Here is a 20,167-nt window from a genome sequence, read left to right on the forward strand (position 1 = left end):
CCGTCCTAGATTATTGATTTTCACATTCTAGACATACAATTGTTCAGTATGTAAAAAATTTTACACGAGCAAATAATAAATAAAAAAGTACTAACCCCAACGAAGCAATATACATGTGAATAGCTTTTTTTTAAGCTTCCCTAATAAAGTATACATTGCTAATCCTCTTTCCATTTAAATAGATATTTGTGCTTAAAACAGATTCTTTTTTCATGGCCAGGAAGTAACTACCTTCTCAAAATACATTTTCAGCTTCAGTCTGAAAGCAAAGTAATTCAGCAATTAAGGATTCTGCTGAGTGCTTTGCTTTCCTAAAACCAAATCATAAACTGACCACTTAAAAGAAACAACTAGATTAAGGCCATTTCTTTTCCCTTTCAGAAAAGATACAAATAAAATTAGGCACTCAAAACCAGAATGTGTGGGGATAAAAAGTGTTTATAACAAATGAAAGTATTAATTGTGCCTTTTCCCCACATATTTTGCTAATACTTTCAAATCGTTCATTTAGATGTGGAGCTGGGTATGTCAGGAAAACATGGAAATGACCAGTATGCTAACCTCATGGTGTGCTCACTCTCTTGCAGTGCAAAGAACAGCAGAATCAATAATCAAGCGAAAGAACGCCTTTAAATTAATTAAAAATTGAACTAAATTTAACTAGGAATGTTCTCTGCTCTCACTCTAGCTTTATTCCCAAGAAATGCAAGCTTAATATTAAACAAACACTTAAGATATTGTTTTCCTACATCCATTACAAAAATAGCTAAAAAAAAGAAAAAGCCAGTCTTTTAAGTCTTAAAGTGGCCTATTTTTTTTCCACAAAATTTGGGTTTTTTGAACAGAAAAATAAAAAGCTTTTACACCTGAGAAAATTAACTTTTTAACCTACCTCGACTGCATATCTTGGTGCGTTTTGGACTGGCTGATTTCAGCTGGAGGTGAAGGGACTTGCTGTTGTAGCTCCACCAAAGACTGGTAGTACTGTTGCTGATGATGTTGCTGCTGTTTGTACCGAGACAAACTAAAAAACAGCCCTAAAATGGCTTTCAAATTTCCATTCCTTATTTCTATTTTAAAAAAAGAAAAAGAAAAAGAAGTGAAAACATTGTGGTTTTACACTTCAGTTTTGTTACAGTTTTATACTAAAACATCTCTGTACATACCTATAGCTATACTTGTTTATGCCTTGTATCTCTTCATTTATCTCTAATACCAGGGACATATTAGGTATCACTGATACTTTATTGTTTGTTATAAACTTTGCTTATTTACGTGTCACTGTTGCAATAAACACATATCTCCATAATGTCCTCATGATGAGTCACATGTGCATGGTCATAAAGAAAAGTACACCAAACCTTAAATAATATACATGATTTGAAATGGATACACCTGCCTCAATACAGTACAAATATTCTGAGTAAGCAGAGGGACATTCAAAAAAATCTGAATTCTTTCTGGCCTTAGGTACACATCCCTTCTACCTCTTCCTGCTTTTTGGGCAAATTCTGTGCACACTGGGAGTAAACAGTGACTTCCAGAAAATCAGAAAGAGGAGATGGTGACAGTCCTGTGGATGAGCACATATCTATTCACAAGAATTTGGAAGTAACATGAGAGAAGGAGATTAATGGAAAATACCTATTAAAAAAGGTGACTGTAAAGTTCATGACTACATCTTTGAACTTTCCAACTACATGATTTTCTAGATTTCTATTTTACACTGTTATTACTGATTAATGAAGACTTCAAAACTACAGCTTTCACATGAGGCTAAAATAGATACCCGTATGAAATTCTGGTGAGCCACAGTAGCATTGTCATGTCTCCCATGCCTTTCTTAGTCTTTCCCCATCCTGAGATGAAGGTTTTAAAAGGATAATGTTATTCTTTGCTCATAAAGGATCTCTGTGCCAAAAAAGAAGCCTCAGGAGGCTTTAATGAAATTATCTGCAGCACTTAGGTCTGTTCATAGCATCGTTATTAATTTTCTTTGGCACTGAACTTCTTGTGAAAGGTTTTCATTAGGCCTATAGCCTTGTAACCTAACATGCAACACTGCAATATTTCTGCCTTCCCTGCAAATCTAAATGAGCTGTATGTCCTACACAGTCTTTCTTAGGTAATTTTTAAAGCAGGATTTATAAACAATGACTGTCATATTCACGTCCTTTAAACCATACTAATTTTCTTTCAATAGGATTAAGTGAAATGTTAGTACCTCCACTAACAGGCCAGCAAACACCGGAGCCCTTATGCTCTCAACCCATTCTTCAAGATCAAACACAATCCTGGACACTGGAATATACTTTGCAAAATGGAAATTTGTTCTAACTATCCATACTTTCTAATCATCCCTATGAAGATGCTGCAGGTTCTTTGATTCCCCACAAGACCACCAGAGATACACAGAAGATCTTTCTCAGAATTAGAAAGCTTTTTAAGCAACAATGACCTTTGCAGTCACATTGGTTTCAGGGAAAATCATTATCAAGGAACACAGAAAGATTATGTTTAAAATTATCCTAAAAAACCCCCCAACGAAACCACACAACTATCCATCTTTAAGCTGCTCTGATTCTAAAAGATTTTCTGATTTTTCTTTTGTTCTAGGCCTCCTTGCTCAAGTGTCAAAATGAGGTGGGAAACTGGTTGTGAAATCTTCAATCCTTGTTAAGCTCATGGTTTACTGTTCCAGAAACTGCCTGGTCATTAATAGATGACCCAGTAGTAACAAGACATATTTACCAAGGCTTATTACAAGAAATAGGCTTAAGGTTTCTGAACTTAATTGATTTTAAACATAACTGTGCTGACAAAACACTATGAAGGTAACTTGACAATTTATTGATTTAAAAAAGTCTTTTTCTCAATTTCTCAAGAGAAATTGTAATATTCAGGATTGTACATGCTAAAAATGGTATATTTAAGGAAACCACACTTTGGTGATACTTTGAACTAATATTATTACAAACGTATTAGCAGATTTACAGCAGATTCATGACCAATTGGAAAACAGCAAAACTAGTTTTAATCTTCAGAGCTCAAGGTCTGCCTTATTAAAATTCTGCTGTAAAGATCAATGAAAGTTTTAAAAAACATTCCTTGCATTTAACACTATGTAGTATTATTGCTTTTAGTAATATTTGAACTTAATGCTCCACAGCTGAAGCTTATATCCTATCAAAAATTATTTTCCAGAGCAAAACAAAGGTATGAATAAAGGAATGTATTACAGAATACACTCAGATTTTGATTTAACAAAGTACAGAAAAAAAGGGTCACGCGCCATGTCATGGTATTAAACAAAGAAGAATATTCTCATGAAATAAATTCATGCTATTCACACATTTGATTGTTATTTCATATGCTACTAAAAATAGGCTGCACTAAAAACTTGAAGTTCTAAACACCTTTGAAATGAACGGTAACATATAAATATTCAGTGTTCTCATGCATCAACATATCTACAGTCTATATAGAGGTTCTTTTAAATCAGTTAAGAAGCTTTCCATAAGTAGACAATCAAAGTGAGTAGATAGTACATATTGTGGCCATAATATGCTTCTGCTAAGGTACAGGAGAGGTGGAAATGGTGAAAGATAACAATTCTGAGTTAATTTTAAAATAAAACAATGGTTAGCATTCAATTTTTTTCCTCTGGATATCTTCTAAAATGCAATTGAAATTACCATCTCTGGAAAAAAATATATTTTTCCTTCTAGCTTTTAGTTATGTTACAAGGAAAATAAAAATATAGAGTTGTGTCTTATTAATAGCTATTGCCTTCAGCTGCCATGCAAGTCAGAGGGATTTTGAACGTGCACAGCACCTTGCAGAACTTCTTAATTAGTTACAGGACAAACACCTGTATACATTTTATTAATTTACAAGATAAAATATCCACCTGACTTAATTTTACATTAATAAGGCAAATATTACATACTAATTAAGACAGTTGGTATTTTAATGGTTTTGATTTAATATATTTATTAACTTAGTTGTAACTGTATTAGGCAGTTGCTTGGGGTGACTAATACAGCAAAAAGGACTACGATATAAGCAGCAAGACCATTCACTCTTTCACTTAATATATGACATCAAAGGAACACAATATTTTTCAGACTCATCCTGACAGCATTACTACTAATAATAAATTTGCTTAAACAAATAGTCTTCCCTGGATTTACTTAACTGAGCAAGATTCTCATATTCATTTTTGTTGTTTTGAATCCCATATATAAACAAGTTTAAAAGTATGCTTGGGAAACCCTGTACCTATCTAATATTGTGGAGAAAACATGAAAAGATTAATACTATTGAAACAATTATTATTTTAAAACACTGTCTCAGGCTTCATAAACATATTGAATTTCTTGGTTCAATTTCAAGGGAAAATTAAAAGGAAATCCAAACCTCTCTCATTTGCTATCACTAATCTATATTTGCATGCTATTCAAGACAGCTGGAGTTTGGTATTTAGGTGCAAATAATTTGTATTAAGAAAATTAGTTTTCAGGAAAAAAAAATCCTTTTATTGGTTCTGATGATCTGTTTCTCTTACCTTCTGCAGAAAGACCTTGGACATTTACGCCTCTGGCTGCTAGAAAGCTAAGGCAGACGTCAACATTCTCAATCTGCAATATGAACAGAAATAACAAGCAGCATAAGACTATCTGACAAAATGTAAAAATGCAGGGGGGTGGGGGGGGAGAAGAAACAGCTCAGGAATGAATACTTTACATTCATTGCATACTGCAGCTCTTTACCAAAGTTTAACAAGAATGATTACTGCTAATTGGGGAATTGATATAAAGCTTTCATTGTCCACTTTGGTGCTTAAAAACAATTCATAAATGCCCGATCCAGAATGGCATGCTGGCAAATTAGCAATCCACCTACTTAACATAAAACTGGATTTTATACGCTACAAACACGCAGCAATGAAAGCATCCATAGAGGATTAGACACTGAGTATATGTCTGGAGTTGTGGGTGACTGAGTTAACTGAAAAATGTAAGCAAAACCCTCCAACAAATGTGTTAGCAAAGGCATTTCCTTGGGATGATGTAGAATTTAGTGAAAATGATGTCACAGCAGTGTTTTTTCTCTTGTTTATTCCTTCAAATCTTATGCTAAATAATTCTAATTTATTTAATATTTATGCTTCTGTGAAGAGTGCTTGCTTGGTGAAGGACACGGCACTGACTTCTGTCGGGAAGGAAGAAATCTACAGTTACCACTGAGAGCTTTAGGTAAGAGAAGAGCACGTAGCCTAAATGTAGATCAGTAAAAGGATAAAACTTCTGCCTCTAAAATGAGTAATCACAGAACTAGTTGGACTCCTTTCCTGTGTCTATTTCTAATAGATTAGGGACCCAGAATGTTCCAAAATGTTCTCTTGAGTCACCATCTCCAGCTGGTTTCCCCAGTCCTCCCAGGATCTATGAAGCAAATACTCAGCTATAAATGTAAAATCTTTTAATTAACAACTTTGTCTATAAATGTGCTGCTATGAAAACAGAAAAATTATGTATAGAGAGATATCCTATGTCAAGTGTGTTCAACAGACTTGATTTTAAAATAATTTTTTTAGGTTGATGGATTTTTTTCAAGGCAATTAGGACCCCAAAAATAAAACAAAATGTTTAATGATATATTTTAAATACCTATTTTCATTGGAGAATATTAAAAAAAAAAAGGAATATTCAACACCAAAAACATAAGCCTGCAGTAGATCAAGTCTATGCAGTTAATTTTATTTGAATGTTTACATATTTTACAATACCTCATATCAACAGTTTTCAACCATCAAAATATGAGGGGTAAATTCATTCCTTGAATAAAAGCTACTTGATCCTTGGCAGTATCTTTTCTAGCCTAGGAGGAGGGCCTTTTATTATTGTCATCTTTCTATGACTGTAGTTCTGTCATTATTCTCAAAAAGTGATAGTAGCTAAAAGGAAGATAAATATGCTTTTTACTACTGACCCTAGAAGTATATATTACTACCTCACATAGACTCTCTTGATCCACAGGTAGTACTTAGAAACTTATAAGCACCTACAAAATTTTGAGAGAAGTTCTTTTTAAGCACATTAAATTCCAAAGCATTCATAAAAACATCTTTAAAAAAGTGTCTTCAAACACTTGTTTTCAAGGACGTGCTACCATTTATAGGGAATGATAAATAGTCTCTCTCCTGAATCAATTAAAAAAACCCCACCCCAAACCCAAACTCTGCAGCTAACACTAACTAAAGGTACTCCAAAACTGGGGTTTACCATAAAGCTTTCATAAATCCGTTCGGCGGGTGGCACCAATTTGCACAGCTGCCAACGTGGAATAACCATCCTAAACCCAAAGGGGTTACTTCAACTCTGGCCCAGCACAGTAATTCCAGAAACTCAGGCGTTAACACTCTCATTTTCTTAAACGTTCATGTAGTTTTACACCAGGAAAAAAAAACCCAAATAAACCAGGTCATTTTGTGAGGTGTAGAGATGCGACGCAGCTAAGTCAGCTGAAATCTGGCTGCAGCTAAAATAGGAAGATCTGCTTCTTCCTCACCTCCTCTTCCTCCCAGGCGCGGGGCCCTGCCGCTGCCGCCTCTGCTGGGCTTCCGCGCTTCTCTGAGCGCACCAGGAGCCGGCTCCGCGCAGAAAACTCGTCCAGCAAAAAAGGCAAACGTATTTTAGTCACTCTGGTTTCCCGTGCAGTCAGATGAGCACAGGAGTCAGCAGAAGGGAGGGCGCGTCCCAGCCTGAGTAAGGCATGGTTTGGGAGAGGAACGGGGAGGTGGGAAGGAGGGACAGGCGGATGGTGCCACTCCTGATGGCAGTGACAAGGCACTGGGCTGGCTCATCCTGACCTCCAACTGCACTGCTGCATCGGTTGTGAAAATAATGCACACGATGAGAATATTTCTACTCGACCTTTAAACAATGTCAACTACACAAGAAAACAAATTGAATGGAAATTTTCCTGTCCTGAAGAATTTAAAAGAAATGAAGATTTGTTTGGATATTAGCTGTGTAACTGAGCGTCTCTTTGAACTTTCAAATCAACCATGATGCAGAATCAACTACTTCAAAGATGGGAAATTTTGCTCTACAGCTAAGTACTGGAAGCCAAAGGAAAAAAAGAAAAGGGGAAAAAAAAAAAAGAAAAATCAGACTGACGTCAGTAGTGTCCACCTCCAAATAGCTGAAACGATATTTCCTAGCAGACCTCATAGTGTAACCAAGATGTTTTTCCTACTGGGCATGTGCCCTCTGCAGTAGTTCAGGAGACCATAGCTATAAACAAAACATAATTTATTAGGGAACATTTGAACGCTAATGTGCTGTGAAAACACCTCAATATCTATCTGCAATACTGAATATTTAGGAAATAGTAAGCCTAATACATAAACCTTAACATTCATTTAAGGTGAAAAATATCCTATAGAAATGGCACCTGGTTACTTAACGTGTTTACTTCTAGAGCATGTGTCTTTGAAGTCACATCTCTCAAACTCTCAGACAAAACTAGACATTACCATTAACACCAATGACTCAATATACTGCAGAACTACAAAGCAAATTCTGTTTTGCTTCACAGTTCACCAAGAGAACTGTAATAGAAGCCCTAGGTCCAAAGTCATCCCTCTTAGTGGTGGTGTATGAAGCAAGAGCAGTGGCCAACTTTCAGACAATAGACTGTGGTTGCACTGTTAGCCTTATAATAAAGTCTTGTTTTGACTTGTGAATTGAGCAAGTTTGGTGTGGCAACTCACAGCCACATAATACACTGAAAATGTCAGAAAATAACTCTTACAGTCAGTTTGCTGATAATAACTGCAGTTACTATACAACTCTCAGGAGCTGTTAGGAGATTCAATAAGACATGCGTTAAAACATTCTTGAGTTATTTTCACTTTCTTTCCTCTCCAGTCTAGAAAACATTACCCTTAAAGTTGTCCTATTTTGAAGCTTTCAGTGTGTCTCAAACATTGCTTTAATTACCTACTTCTTGCCTTGGCAAACCACAGTTATTCTTTGAACTCAAACCCTAGCAGCCCCAAACACTTTTTATTCAAACTTACTAACAGATGAGAGTAATTTTGCAATTACAAAAGTTCTAAGAGATTTCAAGCAGCTTCCACTCCTCAATACTGTTTCAATCAAGAGTGGTATGAATCCCTGAAGTCCATGTTTATTTAAGTAGTTAGTGGTGGGGTTATTATACGCTGGGGTAAACTCTGCTTAGAGCTGACACTGCATATGTAGAACTCTACCTGCTTATATATCAAGGGCTGAAGATTTTGCAGTGTAACACTTAACATAGACGCCAGACAAATTTTGTATCTCACATATGCCTACAATTTTCTAGTTAATTTTGCTTGCAAAAAGTACCAGTTTATAACACAGCTTATGTTCATCGTTATTGTGAACAGTATCATCAGAATTACAAAGTGTTGTAGCAGAAGATATAGTTCATTACAGTACAGAATTCAGGATATACAGATTGACTCCAAATCTTACATATCAAGACACAGAAAAGTGGCTCAAATTTGCATATTTGCTTGTACAGGTAGAAGTTGCCAAGATCAGGCTGCTGCTGAACAGCTCTCCATCCCTGTCAATCCCCTAATTTTTTTGTTCCAAAGCACTTATTTTATGTTAAAGTTTTAAAAGACCGGAAGAAGTGCAGTTTGTTGAACAGCAGATCTGTCACATTAAAAATCTTAAAACCTATAAATGGGATAAAGAATTAATGATATAATAAACTTTCATTGCCGTGTAGATATTTGTCCACTTAGCTATTCAATTAGCCATGTTGAAAGTCAATCAATACTACACGAGATTGCTTTTCAGAGGTAACAAAAAACTCTCTCTGATAATATAATCACTTCCTTATCAAAACTCAGGAATAATTTGTCCAATTCTGAAATGTAGCTCCAGCATCGTGGGTACAGATGAACTCAGTTAAGAGGATGATAATTTAGGAATTAAGATTTGTGGGCATCATCAGGTAGATAACACCATTTGATGCTTTTTAAATTAAGCCTACCGAGTTATGCTTACAATATATTAAGCTTCATTCATAAAGCAAATCTTTTTAATATTGTTCATACAGACAGCATTATGAAAAAAACACCCAAAATACTTATACCATAAATATTAGTGAGCCCCTAAGCTATTTCTACACTCACATTTTAAGGGGTTATAGTCCAAATGATGATGTACAACTAAGCAGCAATGTCACAACTCTGATACTATGAATACATTACATGGCATACAAAGAACATACATTGCAAATCTGCTGTAACATATTGCATTGCGTAGTCGTGGGTAATCTGCTTTTGACTGGAAGCTATTTGAAATTTTACTGACAGAAATAAATCACTAAACCAGACTGTGGGACTTGCATGTAGATAAACCTTAGCACTTAATACCCAGCAGTTAGCAGACTTACAGGAAGAGCTCATTTGTGGGATTGTACTCACCAGTGACTCAACATATAGAATATGTCTATTTATTATAATTATTTTTGCTGTTACCAAGATTAGCTTTCATCTCTTTTGTCTGGCAGACACCACTTTCTTCACTTCCAAACATAAATTTAACTGTGGGATGCTCAGAAGACAAGTAATGATGACTAATACAGCATTATGTTTTTCTGTATCTATAAGAAGCTCTGAAAAATATCTTGTTTTGACCAGCTCTCTCTTGTTAAGTTTATGACAATATAATTTACAAGAATATATAGATGCATACACAAGTTAGTTATTTGCCTACTTCGAGCTGGATTTCTCCTGCTGAAGAATGGGACACCTTTATAAATACACCTTATTATTACAGTGTTTCTATACATATATGCTCATAAAATTATCTTGATTATTTTGGCAGCAAAAGTAAACCAGTAATTTCTGTTAGCACTTCATTCAGCACTATCTTCAATAGCTCTCTGTGTGTTTTGACATTCTGATTCATGACCCAAAGCCCCAGATAAAATTTGGCAAAGGATTTGCTCTGTAGAAGTTTTCTAATGTTGCTGATGGCTGATTAGGGACACTCGTGGAATTAGTCTGCCACACAAACCCAGAGAGTCGCATATATACTCACCTTCCAGAGCACAGAAACTCCATAAAACTCTTCAGTATTCATGTTTGAGGTTTTTTTTAATACCAATATTAAATAGTATTCCATTGAGATTAGTATTATGGCGAGAGAGTCTGTGTCACAGTAACTGTATTTCAAACACACCTTACCAGCAAGATTTCTTCCTAAATTTCCCCGGAATATTAACCTGAGTTGAGAGACCTGTATTTGACTCTTTCTTTCCTATAGATATTCATCACTAAGAAAATTTGCAGAGGTCAATGGATTTAAATGAGTGCAGGATTAGATAATAATTTATTGTTATTACACAGCTCATTCTCATTCAAGTTCTGCAGCACTAATAGAATCAAAATCAAATAAAAATACAATTCAGGCCTTACACGTAGCATCCTGGACTCTAAATATCCACAATACACACGCTGCATGAAACGATTAAGATGAAAAATGGAAGAGCAGATACTATTTGTCTGTCTGACTTTCACATGAACCGAGTATGGAAGGAGACGCACTAACTTCTGAGTTCTGGCTACTTTCTTAGTAGTAGGTGAAGTGCCAATGATCTGGTCTTAATTGCAGGCTCTAAAAAGAACAGAGATTCAGCAAGCAACTGAGATGCCTTCATGTGTGATAAAAGCATTTTTGGTGCACATGTTGGAGCTGGTGAGAGAATGAAACTGTCCATGGTAGCCTTGGTTATATAGAATGCTCTGGAAGAAACTGGAAAATATTTCAAGGTGAGCATGGCCTAAACTCTGACCTTCCCTCGCCTAATAGAGAACAGTAGGAGAATCAGTCATGTACACTCTCACAGATACCTGTTTAACCCCTCTCCACCACCACCCCCCCCCCCCCAAAAGGTCTATTCTGGGGGCAAATGTATAGTCTTGCACAATCTGCTACACCTAAAGCTGCTCTCAGAGGTTGAGTAAAAGTTTATTTCACTTTCTGTTCTTAATTGACTCATCCATTGCACGCATTGTGACTTGTTGACAACTCACTTGTGGTGTGGGAAACACCCAGATTTTTAGTTTGCCTTGTAACTTTGTTCCTTCTGGGTTTTCTTCCCAGCTGGTTTCACTAGTTTGTCTTCCTGTTTCACCTCTCCTTAAAGCAAAGGGCTAGAAAGCAACGAGATATAAAGAGAAAATGCTTGCAGTTCTATACTGACTTATGTTTTTATCCTCAGTTTTATCACTAAGATCCTTTAACAAAGCCAGACTTCATAAATGAGGCAGGTGGACGTTCAGCTTTTTTCACTATGTAAAAAGTAGGCACAGGTCCAATAATTCCTTCACCAAAAACTAAAAATCAAACAACTCAAGGACTTTCTCCATTTCAAACAAGTGATAACTGAATACACTGCCTGCTGTCCTACTTACTAGCATGCTTTCCTTGTACATATCTACATGTACTATGATTTTGCCAGGCTGAGTATTGGGCCCAAACGCCCAGTTGTGATCGCTGTCTTACACTAAGGAGGTTCAAATGAATCAAAATAATCTTTCTAGATTAAAACTGGTATACTAAAATGGATTACCCAGCCCAATGTCTTTATCCCTCTGCCTACCCATTCTTCAAATGCCACATTTTCAACACTGTTTGGGAGTCTAGGTGATTCTTAAACGATCACTGAAACAATATTCAGTAATGGGAATCCCCTGTTGTTCATGTGAAAACAGATGTTGGACACACTTGAAGTTCTGCTTACCTCTTTAGAAAAATTTGCAAAGGGTAATACAATTAAAATATAAAAAATTCCTAATGCCTTTATAATTGTAAATATTTTGTGGGACAAAATGTATCTAATCCATAAAAAGTAAGCAATTATTATTTACTTATTATAACATATGGTAAGATTTATTTTAATTATTTATAAAAGTACCAATCAATAACCTCAATCATCATAAGAAACACCTATGCCATGTGCTCCTTTCAATTTGGCATTGTTGTTGATTTACTTGTTTTCTGCGAAAAGCTGTCACGAAATTTTATTTACAAAATTTTTGTAGTATTTTCACCACACTGTATTGCTGTATGTTATCCACAATAGCTGATTCCTAGGTATTCCAAAAGGGAGGATCCTGCTGCAGAAAACATTTTTTCTCAAATTTATCTCTACTATAGCTAGAACAAAAGAGTAGGGTTAAAGACTTTCAAAGGGAACAATGTGAAATAAATTCCTATGGGCTCATTTTACAAGCATTATAGTTGGACTATAACAAGCAGACTGGTTTCTTTTTATATTGCACAGGTTAAACTAGTTTAACACATATGAAAGCAAGCCATCTGCTTTCTTGTCTCTTGCATATTTAAAGTTGGGTATGCTTATTAACATGTGTATGTGTTCATACTAAATTAATACTAAAAGATTTTTATTATTGAGCAAGACTGAAAGCCTTAGATTTCCATCAAGATTCCTTGTGAAGAAACTGTACATAGTATTATTATGTAATAAAAAATATTTTTACTACTACTTAATAAGGACACTTTGAAGAACAGAAAATACACCCAAATTCTTCCAAATCCTGAAGTAAATGCAATGGGAAGAGATGTGGCCCAGAGTAATGCAAAACTTATTGTGACCTGACTGAGGAACTCTTTAGTTTCAAATTTGCAGTCTCTGTGCAAGATGCTGGCATGGCAGGCTGCATGTTGCACCGTTCCCTTGACCAAAGACTACTGAGTCTGGGCGAAATTTGCCATGAATTCTCAGTTCACCGTATAGAAATAGGGGAAGTTTGAAGAAAGGGAAAATTGGGAGATTTACTCTCCAGTAAAACTTGCAAAAGTACAAAGAAAAGCAGAGACTTAAAAATCACATTATTTATGTTCTGATAATTTATTTCCCACAAGCTCCTAACATGACAGCTTACTGCAATAATTTTTTGTAACTATACTGAACGGCAATGTCAAGTTTCCATGGGTGGTGTAAATTTGAAAACCCACCCAGACAAAACAGGTGTTAGCAGTCCTGCTGGGAGATATTAAGTGTGTTCTGCTGACTTGCTGTTGCACGTGGCCTGTTACCTCACCCAGATGCAAGGTACATTCCATTTTTCTGTGGAAATTATAATGCATTTCAGGGTGTTAATCAGAATACACTGACACGCACACACATTCAGCTTGACTTTTTCCTAACAAACTCCTCATTACTTGCAATAGAATAATTTAAGAAGCATTTAATAAAAATAACTATCAGTGAACCATGTAACACCAGTCCAAAAAACTGTTCCAAACTAAGCATTGACTTTGCAATAAGAGACCATATATGCAAATTAAAAACTGATTTACTGGAGGCATTTGGGGAGAATTTTACCTTAGAGGATAATAACTACTGGTATGTAGAAGGCCTCCCAGGCAAAAATTTTCAGGAAATGATGCTGGAGTTATTTAATTATTAGTTATTTTTTGAGGAAAGGATGATGGTGTTATTTAAAACTGAAATACCTTCCACTTCCTTTTCCAACAGATATTAAGGAACATGCACATCAAATTCTTCCAACACGCACTCCAAACACGAAATATGACCAGTAAACCCAGAAATGTGAAAACAAATTAACTTCTCAAATACTTGGAGAATTCAACAGACATATGTACTGACCTGCTGATAAAAGAATGTATGAGGTCACTGTTGAGGTCAGAGTATGAGCTGGGGTGTGTATTGTTTTTAAGAAAAAGCTACAGTGGGAAAAGGATCCCTTTTGGCATGTATTATTGTCAGTGAAAGCGACAATTGGTGTTGCAGGTTTTGCACCTAGCCCCTGACTTTGTGCTTGGAAAGCTTGGGGCGAATGTGAGATAATCTCTGTAATGCCAAATATAATTTGTTTGGTGTTTTTCCTGTTTGTACACTTCAACAAGTTAATGAACAATTCAGTTATTCTAAATAAATCATAATATTCTAAATAAATCATATCCTGATCATAATTTATGGATGGCCAAACAGATCATTACAAACATGTGCCGGTCATTTTCATATAAAACCCCCCAAAACTCTAGCCACAAATACCCCGAAGAACGCATAAGAGAACAATGCAAAATTTTACTCTGTTCATCTATATAATGGTGTGATCTTGCTTCTCTTGTCTTCCTTTCTCACCCACTCTTCCTTCTGCTGCTTGTCTGCATTTGCTCTAGCCAGTTCTGTACAGTAGTCTCTACAGCAGACATTGTAAAGCACAAAATACAACGATGGTAATTTCTGAAGTGCTTTTGTGCTGCTATAATAGAAATTGTGAGAAGTAAGTGCTGGATTTTTGATTGGAATATAGTGCTGGATTTGGTCCTGAATAGACTCCTGGATTTGGATTCAGAAAACCATGAAAGTATTTCAACATCTTGCATGAATTTCTTAGAAAGCTAAAATATGACTCTGCAGCAGCATGGATCAAAAGAAAAGACTAGGCAAAAGTTCTCTTCCAGAGTCTCAGAGTAACTCCCTACTTCAGGGCTCTCATCTCCTCAGGCCTGTGGCCACCGCTACCGTGAAAGAGCCCTACACATGCACTAAGAACTCAAAATTGAAGATAAATACTACCCTGGGAGGACATTTTTTAAGGCAATGGTAAAAAGAACTCTGTTTAAACACGGTGTTTTTTAAAGCAATGCATCACTTCAGTGAGTCTGTCTACAATCTTTTATTTAGTTATGCAACACTTCGGAGTCAGCAAGGTACCAACATCTAAATATTTATGGAACTTGGCAACTTCCGAAAATTGGAGGGCAATGTGAAAATGCACGCTTCTTTAAAACAGAAGAGTTTCTCTCCATTGGGTCAAAAGAGAGTCTACAACAGAGTGTTCATTTACTAGATTTAATTAAACCTTTGAAAGCATTCCAGTTCTCCCCTTCACCACTATTTAGTACATAGCAACTTCATTTAGCTCATCAAAAATAGCAGCTTTTAGAAATAAGGGCAATTACAACCAGTGACAGGATGAATCTTTTAAAAGATAAGTAAACAGGTAAACCATGGGGCATTTCACTGCATCTCTTGAACTTTGCAAATGGAATCCATATCCAGATGCAATTTATGCTTTCTGAACCCTCCCTCTTGACGACACCAGAAGTCATAATGCTACAGCTTGTGCAGGAGAGACACTGACAATTTGCTCCTATCCTTCTGGCCTTTTGATTTTATAAACGTTCTGATGTTTTTTTTAATTAGATATATTTTGCATATTACCCTGAAAAATATTTATAGAACATTGAGCTCATCAAAAGAAAAGTGATAAAATACTTGTCATTAGCAACCTCTAAAAGGACAGCCCAGAGATTTCTGTAGGTCTAAAATTATGTGGCTGGTCCCCAGGCTGGAACTTTAAGTCCTTGGGGATATATGCAGGAAAGCACATAACATAAGTCACTGGTTTTCCTTTATGTTTACTTTTCATATTACTGATTCAAACTGATCTAAGCCCTAAAGAAAAAGACTCAAAAGAAACAAAATCAATGATGGATTGATGTCACAGGTTATTAAAAATATTCAAATTAAACCAGACATCTTTAAAAGCCATAGGCATAATATGAAAGACTCAGATTCAGGCTTTCACTTCTGCTAGTGTACCTGAGCATTGTATTTTATACCATGCTCAGCATAATATACGAAGAAATATTAGGTCACGCTGTATGTTTTCATACCATGCTTATAAACAGCCTTCACAGTTACATATCTCTTTGCTATATGCTCATAACCATGGGAAGAATTTTTCACATTTTCACAGGATCTTGTGTCTAGATTCTCAGGCAAGGAAAATAAAAGCACCTGGAACCATGGAAGGCAACGGGATATCTTTCCCTTAAGGTCAATAGGGCCAGGATTTTTTCTTGAGTTCTTAGCCAAATGTTATAACAGAAACCTCAGAAGTGCTCGAACCTATACAATGAGGCCTTAAGAAGCACTTACTCCTTGTTGTCACTTCACTTCCAGTTGTAGCCAATGGAGTGTGAAGTGTAGGAGGAAGCAATGTTTTAAATACTTATCCAAGTGTTTTCAAGTTCCAAAATACAGCCAGTATTACTTGAAAAATAAGCATTTACTGGGCTTTGGAGGGACACATATCTTCAAATACGTTAATTTATATGATATAACAATATAAATCTTTCAAAACTGTTTATGCTAAGAAATCCAAATAGAAGCCTTACATATACAAGAACTGCGAAGACACCCTTGCACATATGTTTACTGTGGAGTGTTGCTGCCCGTCTGCCCATGAACTGAGAGCTTTTACCAAAAAAAATAATTTAAAGTTATTATTGGGAGGAATTACTGAGAAAATCCGTGAGTGACAGGCAAAACAGCCCACAAGACTGGGAAGCTGGTTAGCTAGTTATGTATGCAGTTAGAATACACAAAACTGTAGCTATCTAACCTCATGAACTATTATTTATTTCACATGCAAATAGGTTTCAGCTCTCAAGTGTGGAAACCCTGGGACAAAGAAAATTCTTGTGGTATTTTTTCCCTAGAGGGAAATGTCATTGGTACACTCCCATTGTAATTCCAAAGAAACTCTGAAGAATCAAGAGGTATGAATAATTCAAACAAGGTTCCAATTAGCTGACAATACAAGCCTAAACGAAGCATATTCTAATTATTATAGAATTAAAGACTGCCAAAAGCTACAAGCTAAAATACAAACATATTTCTATTTCAGGAAGACTGTTCAGATTCAACTTTTTGAACTTCACAGGTTTCATGCTGGTCAGGATGTCACCTGAAAGAATTGATAAGAACTGCATAGGTAAACAAATGCTTTAAGTTGATATAAACTCTTCAAAAACGAAAAATTATTTGTGATTAGTTTGTGAGATTGAATACAATCAAGTCCTCACAAAAAAAAAAGTATCTTGGACTGACTCTGAAACTGAACCCTGCCCAGACTAATTCATATCCAAACACTGGGCCAACTTAAAATAAGTTCAACTTAAAATAAGTATAGCTCTGATTTATGTCATATGATCATCTGTTGATCATATGGTCAGCAGACTCCTCAGACTGGGAGTGTTTTAAATAATTCCTGCACATCAGAAAGCTGCCAAATAAATTTCTGTATTTATACGATTTATTTCTGCTGAAACAAAAATGGTTGTACTGTATTCTAAGGATTTGTGTATTAAGTTTCAGGTCACAGTGGATTTAAACAGACAAGTTACATAAAAAAAAAAAAAGAAGATTGTGTTAATATCTTAATTAGCCTGATCAAGAGCCTTTCCATGAGAAGGGATTAGTTAATGCTGTTGAAATAAGCAGCCTTTGTGATAACTTGCCTGTTCTACTGCTAGCTTAAGCCAATTTACCTTTCTGTACCTTAATAGTATTACCTATAATAGGGTCACCAGCTGTAACAGAGTTTATATTTAGAGTTAACATCAGTATTTAAGTCCAGTTCGATGTCGCCAAAATCTTTACTAACACAAAGTTTCAGCTGCCCGATCGTACCTCATGCCATTCCAGATCGGTTGGATCTGTGGGCTCCTGACAAAAGGAGCAGGTTGGCAGAGCAGTAATTGCAGTCAATGACAAAAACATGCCTACTCTGCACCCGGTCCCATGCCTGTGTATGTGATTGTAGGAGGCAGAAGATTTTTTCTGAGAAATCCAGCATGCTTCATCTTAATATGTCATGGAATAAATGGTGATCACAACAGTAGTGCATAAATGAATACTGAAAGAGCAGGCAAAGAAGTACCCTCTAATCCCCCTAATACAATAACTTTAGGTAATGGGGGAAAAAGGAGAATGGAGCAAAAAATTTGCCAGGGCCACTTGCTCTTGCTAAGTCACCTCTCTCATTTTCAGAGAGGGACTATTGACCTGAGGGACAACTGCTCTGATGCAGCAGTGCATGCTCATTAACGTGTGACAGCAACAGGGCATTGGGGAGAGGCTGTAGGTGGAAGGGATTTGCTATAGGGTTCAAAGAGGAGTTTATTCTTTGAGTATAATTACTGCCAAATAAAAGAGCAAGGTTAGATGGGTTAGTGTGCATAAAAGTCAAGGAACTCCAAAATGGTGAGTCTGTAAAAGCCACTGTAAAATCAAGCAGATTTGGCATTCTTTCCATGAAACAGGCTAGCACTTAGCTGCAGCAGATGTAGGCAACTCCTGTTCCAGCAAAGATCAAGGGCAGAGTGAGAAAATACATCTGGCCTGATCATAGTAGTTTCAGTATGCACCTACTTTCTGTTCTTTCTCTTCATTTGCTAACATTATAATTGTATTATATTCTGGAAGCAATGCAATATAGCTGAAAAAACCTTTTTCTGGCATCAAAGTTTTAGTATACTACTTTCCAGCTGGAGAGCAGGGGGAGGTTTTCAAGTCTTTCTTAATAAACTTAACAATTACAAATGTAGAAGGACAGGATGGGTTTTGTTACCGTGTTGGTTTGTAATTAACACACTACATTGTTGGGACATTCTGTATTACCTTATTATCCTCCTGTCTTGCAGCTTCTTTGCTATTAAGGCCAAGCTTTGAAATACTGGGCAGGTACAGCCACTAAAAGATGATTCAGTGAGAAGCACTGTCACCTAGGCATAACGTACCACACAATACCTCCAAAAGCTTGACAATTTGTTGGATGGTGTTTATTTTAATTTTAAGCACATGTAAGCACTTAAAATTACAAGAAGTGTGTCTTCTTCCCTCCCTTCTGCAGCTGAATTCACAATGCAAACCCTGTTCCACCCTAACATTGCTGGTTACAATCCCTTTTCTTTTCCATTAATTACAACGGAAGCCACAACTTGTTGCTTTCTGGCACCCTCTACTGCTTTACACCTTACACCACAGACAGCATTTTATGGACAGTTGCACAGTTCCTGTAGCTCCATTAAAACATCTTCCCAGTAGATGGATTTCCCAGCCCAACCAAATAAAAGATGATGATATTCATATTTGGTGTGTGCCCTCATTTATTGTTTGCAGATGTCGATGCTTAAATGTCAAAATATGTCTAGTACCTCTTTTCTAAACTTAATCTGGACTCACCCTAAGGAACAGAGATAGTAGCTCTGGCAACTCTGTAGAAGAGTGGCTATCTCAGACTCTCACAGATGTCCAGAAAATACAACAGTTCATCAAAGTTCCCAGACTTTCGAAGCTCCCACAGACCTTCATTCACAAATGAGAGGCAGAGAGTGGCTTAAATGCCTTTCAAAGTGTGTCAAATCATTGGGGGTTCATCAGAACTACACAAGGTATTTCACATGGATGTATGTCCACGTGTGCGCGCTACACCTCAAAACACAGGCCCACATTGTTTCTTGAGAGCCTTGCATGTTATTGAAGCTGCAGAATTGACCGTTGCCAAGATAGGCAGTGGCAGATTATTTTAGGATGAAGGATGAGTGAGAGACCTTGGGACTCCGCTTCAATGTTAAGAAATATTCTTTTGTGAAAAGTCTAACTCTCTGAGGAAATTCACAGCTTCACAGACACTGAGCAATAACCTTTCTGAAGAAACATACAGCACACAAAATTATAAGACCGTCTAAGCAGAAGTATTGTAAAGGGAGTGGTCAGAAAATCTTTAAATAGAAGTAAGACCTCAACTATAACCATAAGAGAACTGGCATTTTGCCACAGTTCCAAAATAATCAGACATTTGATAAAAATCTAGAAAGCTGACAAAATCTCAAAATTACCAAAAAGTCTTGTTTGAATATACTGTAAAATAAAACCACTTCAGAGGCATTGTTTATTTTCTTGTTCAGCTTAAATATGCATTTTTGCTGTTCAGCTAAACATCACGCACTTTCTTCTCTATTTTTAAATCCAGTAAACATTCTAGACATTCCTAGTATTTATAACATACTCTCCCTATAGAAGATGATAAAAATACACTATCATGAAGCCCACACATTTACTGTAATCCTGCTGCTGCTATGCGGGAAAAAATGTATTAATGACTATAACCAACAGGTGCTTTCTAAAATACATGTCACAGTCAATTTGTGTGTATGTATTTTAACTGCACGTTTGCATGTTTGTGTTAAAACTTTTCAGTGCATTTCTATTAATGGAGGTTTCAAGGCCATTTATTCATCACCTC

At 36.2% G+C, this 20,167-nt stretch overlaps 1 protein-coding gene across 3 annotated transcripts in view; it reads right to left on the reverse strand.

The window, feature by feature from the left end:
• Positions 1-20,167, reverse strand: part of NAV3 (neuron navigator 3) — a 420,281-nt gene that overhangs the window by 161,936 nt on the left and 238,178 nt on the right. For all 3 annotated transcript variants that reach the window (XM_052774469.1, XM_052774467.1, XM_052774468.1), the window contains exons 4-5: positions 4,568-4,640; positions 893-1,070 (exon numbers count right to left, since the gene is read on the reverse strand). In XM_052774469.1, the coding sequence (XP_052630429.1) occupies positions 893-1,070; positions 4,568-4,640 (251 nt within the window). The remainder of the gene's footprint in view (positions 1-892; positions 1,071-4,567; positions 4,641-20,167) is intronic.

The sequence above is a fragment of the Harpia harpyja genome, chromosome 23 (assembly GCF_026419915.1).
Source record: "Harpia harpyja isolate bHarHar1 chromosome 23, bHarHar1 primary haplotype, whole genome shotgun sequence".
In the NCBI taxonomy this organism is placed as follows: Eukaryota; Metazoa; Chordata; class Aves; order Accipitriformes; family Accipitridae; genus Harpia; species Harpia harpyja.